The 16,658-nt window shown below is 32.8% G+C and overlaps 1 protein-coding gene across 9 annotated transcripts in view; it reads left to right on the top strand.

Moving 5' to 3' along the window:
- LOC118194869 (transcription intermediary factor 1-alpha-like) overlaps positions 1 to 16,658 on the top strand; it is a 219,359-nt gene that overhangs the window by 163,899 nt on the left and 38,802 nt on the right. For all 9 annotated transcript variants that reach the window (XM_085822432.1, XM_085822433.1, XM_085822434.1 and 6 more), the window contains 2 exons: positions 11,661 to 12,418; positions 15,733 to 15,838. In XM_085822432.1, the coding sequence (XP_085678558.1) occupies positions 11,661 to 12,418; positions 15,733 to 15,838 (864 nt within the window). The remainder of the gene's footprint in view (positions 1 to 11,660; positions 12,419 to 15,732; positions 15,839 to 16,658) is intronic.

Raw genomic sequence — 16,658 nt, 5'->3', positions numbered from 1 at the left:
ATTCTTCGCCAAGCTGGCGGCACTGGAACTAAAATTCTTATTAGTACAAGAATACGAAGTTATTTTTATCTCCGGCCAAATTTTGGCTTTAACATAACAGAATTAGTCTTTCGACCAACCGAAAATGCTTGTTTTTAGCTTTTACACTTAAAGAAAATAATACTTTTGCCTTAGCTAAATAAAGTAAAACAAAACTAAGTCTCAACCGAGACATATTGACTTTCGTCAAAACATAGAACTTCGTACTTATGTATAACATTTCGGAACAAAAGAGAAAAAAAATTTATAGAAGGTTTTAACTTATCTTTGAGTTTTCGATGCTTGAAACTCCGTCATCCGTTTTTGACAAAATTGATCCCAAGTTAGAGGTGTCATGGATGTCAATCTTCTCCTTGTTGATCTCCGCGTGTCGTCCCCGTTGATCTTTCTTTTGCGTCCTCTACATGCTGGCCTCTTGACGGAGTAATCGTCTGGTTGTTGGCCTTTGCGATTCTGTCTGGGACGGCTGGTCTTGACGTCCTCCGGTCTGGAGTCCTTGAATTTCTTCTGTTCCTCGTACTTCTGTGCCTCCTGTTGGCGTTTCAGTTTCCGGAACGGCGGCCTTGCTGGCACCTGACTCTGTGGCCGTGTGCGCGTTCTCCTTGATGTGTAATTTCTCCTGCCATCTTTTATAGGTGGTGTTTTCGTCTTTACCACGGTTTCTTTACCCGGTTCATCTGTATTTGTGTTTTTCTTAAACGCCGGAGTTTGAAAATCCTTTTTTCTTTTTGATGCCGACGTCCGGGTTGTAGAAGTGCTAGGTCTCTCTTCAGTCCTCCGTTTCTTGGGTGGTGGAATAGTTGTTGCAGTCTCTGGCCCTTCTATTTCGTTTAGACTTGAGTCCTGCAAGAAACTTTTAAGGATTTCAAAATCATTTGGATTATAGTATTTTTTCACCTGGTCGGGACTTGCTTTACAGATTTCCCCTCTCTCGTTTTTAAGATATAAGACTACTCCTTTGATTTCCTGAATTACATAGGGGCCTTCAAACTTTGGAGCTAGCTTTGCCATAAAATTGTCTGGGGCACTTGATAAAGAAAATTTCCGTTTCAATACTTTATCCCCAACTTTAAAATCTGCTTCACGGCGTTTTTTATCATAATAAATTTTCTGCCTATTTCTTGCCGTATCCGAGGTTTTAAGCGCCTGATCAATTAGTTTTTGCACGTCCTTTTGTCTAAATTCCTGCTCTCTTTGTTGCACAAAGAATAATTTATCTAAAGGCGTAATTCTGCCTAAAAATAATTCTGCTGGAGTTTTTCCCGTAGTATCATGATGTGCCGTTCTTAAAGCATAAGCTAATTCATTTATGTAGCCATCCCAGCGCTTGTGATGTGTGCTGACGTAACTGCGAATTATTTTTACAATGTTTTTATTAACTCTTTCTGCTATGTTAGCCTGTGGTCTATACGGAACCATTTTGATATGGCGTATATCAAGTCCATTGCATATGTTTTCAAATATTTGACTAATGAATTGTTTTCCGTTATCGCTAATGACTTTTATCGGTGCACCGTATTTTAAAATGTATCTGTGTAAGAATGCATCTGCGACTGTTTTGGCTGACGCGCGTTTAAGTGGAACAATTTCTATCCATTTTGAAAAATGATCTACTATTACTAAAAGAAAACGATTTTTATTTAACTCGCTCTGGGGGAAGGGACCAAGGAGATCTATGCCTAAAATTTCATTCGGAAATGTAGCGCGAATGCTATTTAAGTACCCGGCCGGGCTGTAATTAATATCATTTATTAACTGACATTGATTGCAGGACCTGACATACGCCGTTACTATTTTGTATAATTGCGGGAAATATACCGCCTCGCGTACCCTTTTTAAAGTCTTTCTGACCCCGAGGTGGCCCGCTGTTTTTTTTTCGTGCAACTCCTTCAAAATGCTTAATCGAAGCGAGGCTGGGATGACTGGCTTATACTCAAGATTTTCGTTTGTTGTTTTCGTATAGAATAATAAATTATCTATTATTTCATAGTTTTTTGCTCTATTTCTTATCGCATCGATATCTGTATGCTCAAAGCTTTCGGGGTCTTTCAAATAAGCATAGATATTTCCAAATTCAGGATCAGCTTTCAGTTCAGTAATAACCGTATCTCTAGAATCTAAAATTTTTGAAGTCAACACAGCGCATTTAAGTTCATTACCTTCATCGTCCAGTTTTATACGAGAAAGTGCGTCAGCTACATTGTTTTCCTTACCCGGTTTATATTTTATTGTGATATTATATTCTTGGAGTTTTAAAGCCCATCTTATTAACCTGGGCGTTAGGTTTTTTCCCGGGTAAAGTCTACCAACAACCGCATGATCCGAAAAGACTGTTACTGGCGATTTGCCGAAATAAACTCGAAATTTGTGTACAGCCATTAATACGGCTAATGTTTCTCTTTCTGTAGCTGTATAATTCCTTTGTGTCTGATTCAATGTTTTACTAAACAATGCCAGCGGATGGTTATTTTGCATAAGAACCGCGCCCACCGCATAGTCTGATGCATCTGCCGCAATTTTCAGGTTTTCGTCCCCCTCAGGGAATTTTAAAACAGGGGCATTAATAAGCGCTTCTTTTAATCTTTCAAAAGCTGTGTTCGCTTCCGCTGTCCACGTAAATTTACTCTTTTTTCTTTTGATTACTAAGAGTGGTTCAACAATATTAGCGAAATCTTTTATGAAAGATCGATAGTAAGAACATAATCCAAGGAAAGACGAAAGTTTCTTGGCGGTGTTGGGCGGTGGGAAATTCTTAATAGCTTTTATTTTTGAATCTTGCGTTTCTATACCCTTTTGCGAAATTTTATAACCAAGATATTTAAGTTCTTTAGTTGCGAACTTGCATTTTGAGGCGTTAATTGTAAGACCGGCCTCTTTTAATAATTTAAAAACTTGTTCGAGGTCATTAACGTGTTGTTCCAACGTACTACTCGTTATAATTATATCATCTAGATAAATTAAAGTTGATTTTCCTAGGACAGGCTTTAGAACAATGTCCATAGCTCTCTGGAATGTTGATGGGGCCCCACACAACCCAAAAGGCATGCGTAAAAATGCATAAGTGCCCGATTTTGTTATAAACGCGGTTTTATGTATATCTTCGGGTCTCATAGCTATTTGATAGTAGCCAGACGTTAAGTCCAAAGTAGACATATATCTCGTCGATTTGATCTGTCTAATGATCTCGTCTATAACCGGCAAAGGGTAAACTGGGAATTTAGTTATGCTATTTAGTTTTCTATAATCGATAGCAAACCTCCAAGCCCTTTTATCCGAAGGAGGAAACTCGTTCTTTTTCCTACATAATACGACTGGACTCGCGTATTCACTATTTATGGGTGTTATTATTTTATTCTTTAACATCTCCTGAATATGTTCTTCGATGATTACGTCTTTTTGTTTGTCATAGCGGGAAGGTTTAGTCCTACAAGGTTTTTCGGCATTTAGTTGAATCTTGTGAGTCACGATCTGACAGTTTCCCGGTTTTTCTGAAAATGAATGAGAAAAATTACTCACCACTTGTGCTTTACTTTCCTGGTCATTCAAATGGCTAAGGTCCAATTCAGGTGTCTCCACCGGTTCCACCACCCTCTGGTCCATCTCCAGCACCACGGAACTATCTTGAAAATTTAATTTGGCCCTCGCGGCCCTTAAAAAGTCCATACCTAAAATAAGAGAGTGTTGGAGGTGTTTCACCACAAAAATTAATACTTTGAGATTTTCCTCTTTTACCTGTATGTTTAATGATACTCTCCCGATGCAGTGACATGTTTTTCCTTGCGCCGCTATAATTTCCGTATTTCTGGTTTTAAAGAGTCGTATCCTATAAAAATTCTTTTTGAAGAACTTTTCACTCATGAAATTTCCTTCTGCTCCTGTATCGATGAGGGCTTCTACTGGTACATCGCCAACCAGGACTTGTATAATTGGTAGCTGTGAGTTTTTTACTATGACTGTATTTAGATGTCTATTTGAGGGTTTTCTAAAACTTCCGGGGTCTGGACCCTCCCTTTCACAGGCCCCTCTAGTCGTTTAAAGTTTTCCTTTCAATCTGTGTCTTATGGGTACGCGGATGCTTATTTTCAAATTTTGTTTTTGGGCCTTGCCCTTCAAGTTTCGATGCGTTAGCTTGATAGTTCTTTCCCCCATATGAGCGATTTCCATTTATTGTTTACTCCTTCCTTCTGGTACTTTGAGAATATGTTTCCCCTCTCGCTCTTTCCGCGATTCTGCGATTTTGAAACTTCACCGCCAATTCGAAAAGTTCCTGCAATGTGGTTGGGTTTCTAATTTCAAAGTAGTCTTGGACAGCGGGTAACAATCTTGGTAATATTATTTCAATAATCTCCGCATCGGGTTTCTTGCCATACAGCATATCCGTTAGCTTGATTTTTCGTAAAATAAAGTCCGTCAATTGTGCTGTATCCCGTTGATAGAAACTATATAGCTCGGCTTCCAGCCGTGCGCGATCTTTCACTATGGGGAAGGCCTTTACTAACGATTTTTTGAAATTTTCAAATGTATACGTCGGGCTTCCAAATTCACCTAGAAGAAATTTGCCTATATTTTTCCACCATAGCGCGGCCTGTCCTCTTAGTGCTGATGTGGCAATAGCAACTTTTTGTCTTTCAGGCACAGGATAGAGCTGAAAGTGGTTTTCTATACCTTCTAAAAATACGGACACCGAATTTTTTCCGTCGAAATAGACGTTTGGCTTGATTGATGCTCTCAAAGTCTGGACCAGGTATCCAAATCCTTCTAACTGCGTTGTCATTTCTTGGTGTTGTCCAGCGGCTTCCATCCAGTTTTCGGCCATTTCAGTTCGATAAGTGTTCGGGCGCCAATATAACGTTGCGCGCCTCTAACTAGCACGCAACCTAGAGGTGACTGTGAAAGCTTGTATAAACCACAGAGTCTTATAAAGGGTTTAAGTCCCTTTTTATTCAACGTACTAAATTACAATTGCGTCCTCTTGACGCTTACAACTGTGCCAACTAGGCAGTCAAATAAAAATAAAAACCTGAAAAGAAAGTAAAGACAATATTCTAACTACGAGGCTCTCTAAAATAACTAACTCACCGCGTTTTACAAATACCGCAGCTAATTCAGCAGACTTGAAGCTCACTGGAACAATTGCAACTACTTCCCGCCAAGCACATAGGCTGCAACGCGGGGTTCTTTAATTCTCGATTTCTACCTCCGCGCTCGCGAAGTAAGAATAACTCTCACACCGAACTCGTTTCCTTCTATTTAAACCATACTACTTCCGCTGATAATTTGAATGCTTGCGCGTTCTACTCAAATTTACATATTCTGGCATTGGCAGTTCCAGGGGAAAGTAAGGCTTGACAGGAAAGATAGTTTAAACTTAAAATAAATGTTAGTTAAAATAAATATAAACCCTACAAATGGAAACAGACTTTTTAATTTACCTTCTGAATAGTTCCACAGGACAAAAATTTCATCAACATATTTCTTCGTAAAATTGGGTTTTGAGGTGAACTTAGAGAAACAAAATTTTCCACATGTTGCATGTAAATTTCAGACAAGATAGTTCGCACTGATGCTTCTATAAAGAGACAAGATCAAGGTTTTGACCGAAATGATTTTGGTAAGAACTTTAAATGGAAAACTAAGAATCACATCCAAATTTATTACCAAGATTTATGAAGCCTTTTAACTTCATCCATAATTTCACAGTGCCAATATACTTTAGACCCAATGGACAAACCTGTAAGCAGTAAGAAGGTCTCTTTATGTGATGAAATATTATTAAAATGAAAATATTTGTAAAAATGAAATATAATAAAAGGTCGACTGTCCGGAAAGCTCCCGAAATGCCGAATGCTGGATACATGAAAATTTCGGCTACTCAAGAGTATAAAAAAATGCAATTGATGGTAAAATAACCAAATAAACGGACAAAGCAATTTCTGTTCTAACATTTGAATGAAAATTAATATTATTTGTTATCATCAGCTTGAAAATCAAATGCCTATATTCAACGTTATTAAGATTTGGGGAAGTGGGATGGCTTCAGATATATTTTTAAAAAAAAGACGTATTTTCGTAGGCCTTTAACATATGAGAATAAAATATCCTTTTCAACTATGAAACGCATCAACCAAGAAAGATCACAAAGATTCTGGTAAACATGCACCTGCCATTCTGGCAGAAGTTTCACAGAACGATCGCCCTTAGTTAGGTAACTGAGAGCTACAAGTTACAGATAGAGCGTATAAAAGTCTTAAAAACACTTTAATTTATATAATGTAATAACGATTCTGTAATTTTGTAAATATTCACTGCATGTTGGTTCCGTCTAGTGCAGGTCCGAAATTTTGATAATTTTTTTTTCAAAATGCGAGGGCAAAAATAGATAGAATGCAGTTAAATTATATGTTTCTTCATAAAAGTGGCAGATTGAAAATTAATTGGATCTACATAAAATCTAAGTGGAGATCTTATGACTGTATTACGACGTCACGCTTATCCATAACTGGCGTAAATCACATTGTTTGGCTGCGGTTTTTCTTTGTTTTGAGCCATTGTCCTACACATGCTTTGTAATGGCTTCAAAGTCTCTCACTGGGGAATTTTTTAAAATTTTATTTAAGTTTTCGGTTTAGTTAAATGCTATATACACTCATGTGCAAAATTAAGAGAATTTGTAAGTTATGTATATTTTTACAAAATATATTGAACTAAAGGTACTAATTATGCAAATATTCAGAATCGATTACTTAAGTATTTACGTGCGTGTCTGCAAAGCTGTGATTGTAAACGGGCTTATAGGCGGAGAAGGGTTTTATTGGAGATTTGTGTGCTTGTACTCCTCCACGATATACGCCGTGTTTCTCGCTAGAATTGGATAAATTTTATAAGATGCCAGATAAAATGAGTAGCGACAAATGTCTGGATGATGGAATGAGATGGGTAATTTTCGATAGATTGGAGGCAGGCCAGTCACAAGCGCTTATCCGGCTACAGAGCTCAATATAACGCTCAGTGCCCTCTGCAGTTTGTGAAAACAGTTCGAAGACATTGAATCAACACAGAGGAGACTTATACGAGGTCGACCAAGGACCACAACGATGAATTAGGATCATTATTTGGCACTTTCAGCGCAGCGACCACAGGACTCTTATAGCTTCACAGCTTACACGTAAGCTATGCTGCCACTGAAACCCAAATTTCACTGTCTACACTTTCGCGAAGGCTTCATGAGATAAGGATGTATGCCAAAAGACCTGTTTGCATCCCAGTCACTGCAACATATAAGATTTTATTAAAAATAAAATATATTATCTATCACTAATCACTGGAGCACCATGCTTTTTATAGGTGATTTAAGTTTCAGCCTGGACAGTGAATCTCAACGTACCTGTATCTTTACGCCTATTCTACGATCACTGTATTTCATCTACTATTGCTCGTAAAAAAAAAAAAAAAAAAAAAAAAAAAAAACACCTTTATCGTCTACCATCTCCAACTTTAACGGACAAAACCAGTCTGTAGTCCTCGGGTAACAGGCGGTTGGATCCATTTGACTTCATTGAGAGAGGACAAGTCTTAAGCTTTACACCATTCATAGTACAGACAAGTGAAAGTGACGTAGATTATAGTTCGCGGCATAAATTCTAAGAATATTTATTTGAGCGCGTTATTTGGCTTTTGACAGGTCAGTGGCGTAACTAGAGATTTTGCCCCTTCGAGCGTTCCCTGAATTTACCGCCGTTCTTGATATATAAACAAATAACTAAAAAATGATATATAGGGAAACAAATTTACGTTTATTTTTGAAGAAAAATTTTAATTTCAATATGATAGCATTATTTGCTGTTTTGTTGTTCTCAGAACCCTTGATGATACATTAATGTATACATTAATAATATATATAGCCTGATAATACATCGTAGACGTCTACTTGATTGCTCCAGTTTCTATAATGTAGGCAGAAAGGAGGATTTCTTAACTATGTAAATATTTATAGCTTTTAAATGCTTCTTACATGGAAAAAAAAAAAAAAAGAAAAGAAAGAAAAGAAAAGAAAAAAATGTTCGAAAAAATACATTTAAAATGATTTTTAGTTAAAAAATTCTCACAACCAGCAGCACTTACAGTAATTGTGAGAAAAGTTTGCAATATTAGGAATTTATTCTGGACATTGTATTTTAGAATAAATAGCAAAAATTGTAATTTAGAATAAACTGCAAAAATTTAAAAGGACCGCCCCTCCGCGAAACATAAGAAATTGCTCTGCTGACAGTAGGCTGCCTGACTGGCAGGCAAAATTCATTTGTTACGGACTAGTGATAAGATCCACAAGCAAAAAACCTTAAACCATATAATGCATGAAATTATGACATTTCTTTAGAGTTTAATGAAACGGTATATAAAATTAGCAATTAAGATATTAATCTGGCACTATTCGATGTATTTATTACTGCGCGGGATCTAAGGAGTTCAATGAATTTAAGTTGATAATGTATGGGATTGGCTTTTTATATAAGTTACTTCAAGGAAATTGTTTGTATAACATATTGTTTATGCGATCTTATATAGTGATTGTTTAAGAGGATTATTGCATCTCTCTATGCGTGGTATGAGGAGTTATTCCATCCAGCTGGCAAATGCGAGATCTGTGGTTTTAATTCTGACATAAGCCCATTAATTTCTCACATTATGGATATGACAAAAAGTTTAACTTAACAGTAGCATCTCAACTAAAATGTCAGTCAGATTTGGTCAAATAAAGTTAATGGCTTTCCCCAATCACCCTTTAAATAGAGAAAAGTAAGAAATATCAAATTCCCCTATGCATACTCTCATTGTGTAAATGGTTAGCATATTCATCTGGCAACTGGAAGATCTATGGTTCGAGTCCTGACAAGGAAATGGTTGAATTCTCCATTTTCCCAACTGAATTATTTATTATTAGAAAAATATATTTATTAAAACAATATTTTGTCTGTATGTATACATCTAACAATATAACAAAATTGTAATACCAAACAACATCTCTTTTACAATATAAAATTAATAAAGTTTTCTATAAGCAGTTAATTTTTGTATTTTTTTTTAACTTTAAAGGTAAACCATTATGATTTTTGAATACTGATAGATTAAAAAATACTGTTTCATGAAGGAACCCTCAGTCTTATAATATTGCTACATTTTTATATAATACTAGTAGTAACTTAGTATCATCTTGCTAAAAAATCGTAATACCTAAAAATAAATTATACAGTTATAAATTATATACAAAAATATTTTGTAGGTAGATATCATTTCAATTAAATAAAAAAGTTTTAAATCTACTGATATTTCCATATATTAATTAATTTCATTTATTATATGTCAAATGATCACAATCGAGTTTTAAAACTCTCACCTCTCTCACTGTTAAAAATTTTAATTATTTAGTAATTTACAAGTAATAAATAGTGAATCAATTTGAAAGACACAGTGACCATTTCCATGAACATAGTGAAATAGGGTCAGTCTGTCTTTTAAACGGATTCATTATTTTACCCGCCACCCGCAAAAGTTATAAAGAGAAAAACTTCCTACGAGAATTATAAAGAGCTATTTATTTAAACTTGTAATATCAACATTTTATTTAAAATAAAATATATTAACTATCAATAATTAGTTTTAAATCGTAATGAGGATACAATTAAAAATTTATAAAAGTATCATAATAAATCCAAAAATTGTATATTTTATAGCTTTATAATTCTCTTATATATATTTAAACAAATTTAAATTTAAACAAACATGTATATATGTAAAAAAGCAAATTTAAAGTTATAATAATTAAAAAATGTGCAAACATATAAAAAATTTAATTTTAATTTTCAAACTAATGAATGGCGCAAAGAATTAATTAAATTTGTATTTAAATTAAATTTATTTAAATTCAATTTTTTCTTTTGAAACAATATATATTACACGTATGTGAATTTTGCTTAATATTGAAAGTTGTTATTTATTAGGTTTTACTTTTTTTTTAACTTAATGTTGTTAAACATTAATTAGTTAGAGTCTTGTCAGAAATCTGTATATTATTAATTGCTGAAAAATATGTGTTAGAAAAATACTTTACGCAAAACTGGACAAATATACGCTCTTGCATTGTAAAGGGATTTCCTTTCAGAAAAAATGTAGAGTCTATCTTTCTTTCAGTACATTCCTATTTTTTGAGCGTGACTCCAAATATTCTTTCAGCTCAGCATATCTTCTTATGACAATAAATTTTGGCAGTAAAGTATGCAATAAAGACAGACGGGAGAAATACCTTATAAAGTATCCATATATATACATTAGGTTGTACAGAAGTTCTCTGTTATTAACTAAAAAAAGGGAGGGGAAAGAAAAGAGAAATGAAATGTACATGAAAAGTAAAGTAGCTGTGATTGAACATGATTACCACAATTATGTGTGACCTATTCTCACCTATTTTATATGATTTATCCTACAAAGATAAAACTTCTCTATTTTAAAATTCAATTCTCTTTTCACATACTGCTCATCATTAAAGGTTTGGGAGAGCAAAGATGTTCTGCTTTTATTTCTGTATTGAATGAGACAGTAGTCTGCAAAGGTAAATTTAGGACACTTCCCAGGATAGAGTAACACTTTCCAATACTTTTTGATAAATAATTAAAACAACAATGAGATCTGGAACTATCATGGTAAAAGATAATGCCTTTGTGATTGACGAATGCTAAGTACTTACTAGATTCCAGTTCTCCTCACAATCTGTTCAGCTGTTTATAACAGAGATTGACATTTACTGTGTGTTTACATCTCAATAGATTATTCTTTTGACATTCTACTGTACACTTAATAAAATTATTCTGGGTTGCAATCTCTCTTTTAAGTTCGATGAGAAGGCTATGCAATTCATCACACTTCTTCAGTGCTTGACACCACACTTTTGTAACAAGAGGGGGGAGAAAAAGGAATTGAATGTGATATTAACTTTTTATTCTTGTGTCTTGTTTCATAGAAAATCTTACGTGTGGGTTCCTATATGCCAATCATTTTTGTGACTTTATTAAGAATCTTTGTTAGAAACCTGTAATGAGTGTCCAGCATATGATTGCCCTTTACACAATACCTCTAAACCATAATTTTTAAAGCCAACATTGACATGTTATCATCAACTGCATCTTGTCCATATCTGAAGATTGCTGCATGCAACAAACTATGGGTGCAGTATTGCCTTTATCAAATGTATACATTAAAAAAAAAAAAAAAAAAAGAAGAGTAAATAAAAAAAGGCTGTTTAGCCCCCCTTATCACTTGCAATTTTGAATATATAAGTTACTTTGAGAAATTCAGTGCGCTTAAATGCAATATTGTTCAAATTTTTATTGGAAGTTCACAGTTATTTAGTGTCATCTGTGAGTAAGTCATCTACCACAATATATTTCTTGTAAACGAGTAGAAATTTTACATACTCTCAATATCGGATGTTATTTTACATAATATAAATGTAATAAATAATGTAAATATGTATGTGTGTATGGGCTTGTGTACATATACATGCAAATTTCTTTTTTCTGTTGATTCTAAAATCTCGTTTTTTTTTTTTTTTTTTTTTTTTTTTTTAGGCTGTACCTTCTGCACCCCCTGTAAAATTATATTCGATTCGTACTTCATTGTATAACTCAAATACGCCGGTCTTTGCATCACCAGCTGTTATGTCTATTGCAAATGCTAAAGTAGCAACACTTGCAACAAATACAAATACTGTTAATGTTGTAAGTGCTATATCCCCTGCTATGAATGCTGCAAATATAACTCCTACTGGAAATGTCATAAACTTTGTACAAGTAGCAAGAAATATTCCTGTTTCTAATATTTCATATACTCCAAATGCAATTTCTAATCCAGTTCCACAAAATAATAATCTAACAAATGTCATAAATAATGTAACTGTAACTGCAGAAAGCAGTTTAGACTCATCACTTGTTACAGATATAAATGCACTAACAATAAATCCAACATCAGTCCAGTCTGCAACTTTCCCTTATGAGAAAAGCATAACTACAAATGAAAACTGTGATCCTAAGAGCTCTCGTAGCTCGTCATCAGAAAGTCTGCCATCTCTGGATGAGCTACTTAAAACAGATTTATCAGCTGTAAAAACCACAGAAAATGAACTTCTGAAAACAGCAGATTTATTTTTTGCAAAAACTTCAGAAATTTCTAATGTCACTATGTCTGGTATCTTTGAAGAAAAGAGTAAGGATCCAAATGAAGATTGGTGTGCTGTGTGTAAAGATGGTGGAGAATTATTATGCTGTAGTTATTGCCCTAAAGTTTATCACTTTGGATGTCATGTGCCTGCATTATCAAAACATCCCAAGTAAGTGGTATATTTTAATTTAGATTACACTGAAATAGACATCTATTTAAAATACTGTTGTTCTAAAATTAATCTTCTAATTATTCTTTTGTTTAAAAAATAGGTAGACTGTAAATAATTCATAAAATTTCAAAATGCTGTACCATTCAATTGTGATTCAGAGAAATATTCTGTTTTCAACACTTGAGTTTTGCTCAGATCTTTAAGTATGGCTAACATGAAATTTATTCCCTGATTGAATGAAAAGGAACACTTTAAATTGGAAAGTTCATTTCTCTACAGGAACTTTTGGAACAGCTGAATGGTCTGAGAAGAATGGCATAGATTTAACGAGAAAAGTTTATTTACATAAATTCATTATTTGGCTGTAACAAACTTAAAATTGCAAAAGAATAGATTAGATGAAGGGCAAAAAATAGGTTTTAACAGGTCTGCCAAATATAATTATGTGGCATTACCTAGCATAGCTGCAAAATCATTACACCTAATGTATTATATCTCTCAGTAAAATAAGATAAGACATCAAAGAGTTTATTTTCAAAGTAGATCTATTCATTGAAATTTTTTAGCAGTCACAAAGTGTTTTTGTTTATGTGTCTGATAATGACAGTTTCAAGAATAAATTTCTTAACATCTTCATACTTGCAGCACTTGCTTGCCAAATATTAACAATGAATGATGAAACAACCAAGGCAAACTTAAGAAAATTATTAGCATTTTTTACATCATTGCAATTAATCTCACATGTTACATACTGTATCATTCGCAATAATAGCAAATTATTTGGAAAATAGTGTGCTTTGGTAAATGCATTATTTATTAATACAGCACTCAGTCCATCAACTAATCTTTGTATAGTTGTATGAGATGAAACATTTTAAAAAAGTGGAGGAGATTATGTGTCGTTTTGTATAACAGTAAATTTATAATGTATAATTCAAAGCATAATTCATAATTTACAATTAAAGGCAAGAAAATTTAACTCATTTTGTTTTTGCGCCTAATTTTAGCTCTGATTTGAAAGAAGGCCTCTTTGTAGCACAATATGAAACTATGGCTGCGCTTCATACAAATATAATGCTACACAGAATGTATCGTGCGATGTTTAAGTCCTAAATGTATGCTGTGTGAAGCTATGTGACTAAAAAGGCACTGAAGTTTTCTATTACTTAGAACAGAAGCAATTTTGGCTACATTTTTCTTAAAAGATTTGTTGTCTGTGTATAGGCATTTATTATAATTTACAACCAACAAAATTTACTGGTTATTTATTAATGATTTCTATATACAGCTAATTTTTTAACCACAGTTCTAATTATTGGAGAATAAATCAGCTTTTTTATTTTCTGTTATTCCAATATGTTTTATTTAATGTTGAACACTATTTCTGACTATATGTTATATGTGCCTATTGTCACTGTATGCAAAAGAGATCTAATTCTTTTTTTAATTTTGTGTGTAAGATAACTAAAACTTTGATTTGTAATAGTAAAAACATAGTGTATTTCTACCTTGTTTTATTTTATTATTTTTTTAAAATTATTTTTGGTGTGTTTGTATGCATGAGTTACATCAAAACAAGTTTCTTTACAAAGATATTAATAAGTATATTTTCACATTTTAAACATTGTCATACTAAGATTTTGCTCATTAGTTATAATATCTATTAAAAGTTTGATTTTTTCCATTATTTCATTTAAATCTTTTAATTTTCTCGCAATTTAAATGGATGAGCAGATAATGAATTATTTTAAAATTATATAGATTTAATTCAGTATATTTTTTATAATATTTGGTTAAGCTAGGAATTCATTAGTCATGAATATATGATGGCAAATTTAAATATGATACTAATATATACTTGTAAATTTTTATCTTTATCCAATGCAAAAGTAAGTATATGTCTTGTACAAACATATCTTTAGAAAAATCCTTCCCAAAAGATTTTATGCTTATTATGCCTTGTCATTATGTTCTGTCTGTAAGGGTGAAAATTTTTTAGTTTTTAAATTTTATTTAGACGTTGTTATGTTATGCATAGATATATCTTAATAATAATATGGTTTTACTTTGTAGTTCTAAAAAAAAAGTTTAGTTGTTTTAAAATCTGTTACAGTACAAAATCCGTAATCCGGACGTCCATTATCCGGAATGATCTATAATCCAGACTTCTAAACCACAAACTTTTTTTGTATGCTTTACGTATGCGTGTTTAATGTATAACGGACAGTATAAACTAGGCTAAAGTTATCTTTATTGATACTAAGGCATTTCAGTTACTGTTGCAGATTGCGCTATTCCTTAATCTCTAATTGGATCTGGCTTATTATTTTTTGCAGACTGTTAGAGCAATTTTATAAAAATTAAGCTTGAACTTTCGATTATGTAAAAAGAGTTTCTAATTCTGGTTTTCGGACATCGCAAACTAAAGGTGAAATTTTCCAGTTATTGGATTTTGTAAAGAAATGTGGAGAAGCGGTAATAAATGACGATGATGTAACAGATTTTCATTGCGACGACAATGCCCCAATCGTCAATCAGTTAACGGACGGTGAAATCTGTAGTATGGTTCTAGATCCAGAAGATACCGCTTCCGATAGTGAAGAAAATGACAGAGAGGTATTGAAAACGAAAAAATTTCGATTGACAAGTTAGTCGGTGTTCTCGACACAGCAATTACAGGACTTGAACAGTGGAACTTTGTAACTGAACAAGAAATTATGTCTGTTTATAGAATTAAAGAGAAAGTATTATCACATAAAACGAAGCAACTTAAACAACTTACATTGAAAGAAATGTTTAATAAAGTAAACAAATAAATATTAAGCTCTTTTTTTTTTGTAAATTTTGATACCCTTTAGATCATAATTGCTCTTTGTTTCATAAATTACGGTTTCATATTTTTAATCGTATAATTTCTGCATGCCATCTTACCAGATTTAAATTGATGATCTATAATCCGGAAAAAATACTAATCCGGAATCTCCGAGGTCCCAACGAGTCCGGATTACGGACTTTGTACTATATAATATTTCATTATAATAATTCATCTGTTATAATATTTAAATTCTTTACAAATCCATTGTAATGCCAAAACGTCTATCCAGTGCTTCATTTCTTCTTAAAAAATAAAATTTCAGCCTTATGTATTGGCTTGCAGTTTTTTGGTGCAATTATTATTATTATTATTTTTTTTTTTTTTTTTTTTTTTTTTTTTTTTTTTTTTTTTTTGCTGTGTACCACTTAATATATTGTTTATATCATCAACTTTTTATTAACACTTTCATTGACTGTAGAATTTTAATTTATTTTAGTGATGATGATTGGAGATGTGTTATGTGTAAAGATGTAGTGAACTGCTCCATTCCAAATGAAGGAAGCAAAAGGAAAGTTCTTGGCGTACAAGGCAGAGATTTATTAGTATGATTTTGATATTTTATTTAAAAAAAGGGGGGGGGAGTATTTTTAAGGAAATTAACAATTTAAGTGTTTTCATAAAATTGCCATCCTTAAAATTTAATTCTGTATTGTAAAACCATTTACATAAGCATAGTTTTCAGAAATAGTACTTCCTTTTAATTAAGTTGAGAAATTTGGGCATGAGCGCACATACGCGCATAAAAAAAGTAATTTCATCCATGTCAGTTAATATTTTTTGCCCTCCTTGATTTTAAAATTAGTATACTTATGTGTATGCTTTATATATGTGTTTTAACCAAGAGGTAATTGAAGATTTTTAATCTAAACTATACGTTCTTGTACTTTATTTTTTTAACTTGAATGCAATTCAAACGCATACATTCTTTATGCAAATGCAATAGTCACCAAAATTATCTTTCTGTACCTGGAGGGGGGATGATATCTTTAAATTAATTCCATTCCAGTTATCTAACACTCACAAACAACACACACACATTAAAAAAAAACTTATTTAAAAATTTTTAGAATATCATTTGCATTATGTTGCATGCCATGTCAAATTATACAATCAGTTGATTGTATAATTTGACATGGCATGCAACATAATGCAAAAACAGAAAGGGAAATGAAATATCAGTATTAATGCATATGGCATAAAGCTATATACTATGAAAGAAATAAAACCGAATTAGTGTGTGAATATGAAATTTTTAAAACTTGTACTTAAATATTGACATATTGCTGTATTAGAGTATTACTTTACAACATATTAAGACCTTTAGAAGAATTTTGCATATTAGGCTTGTAAGCTCTTCTGTGA

This window comes from Stegodyphus dumicola, chromosome 8 (genome assembly GCF_044657685.1).
Source record: "Stegodyphus dumicola isolate Sdum_Otavi_A_Nest chromosome 8, ASM4465768v1".
Taxonomy (NCBI): Eukaryota; Metazoa; Arthropoda; class Arachnida; order Araneae; family Eresidae; genus Stegodyphus; species Stegodyphus dumicola.
The sequence above is the reverse complement of the archived record's forward strand: the minus strand, read 5'-3'. Positions and strand labels throughout refer to the sequence as shown.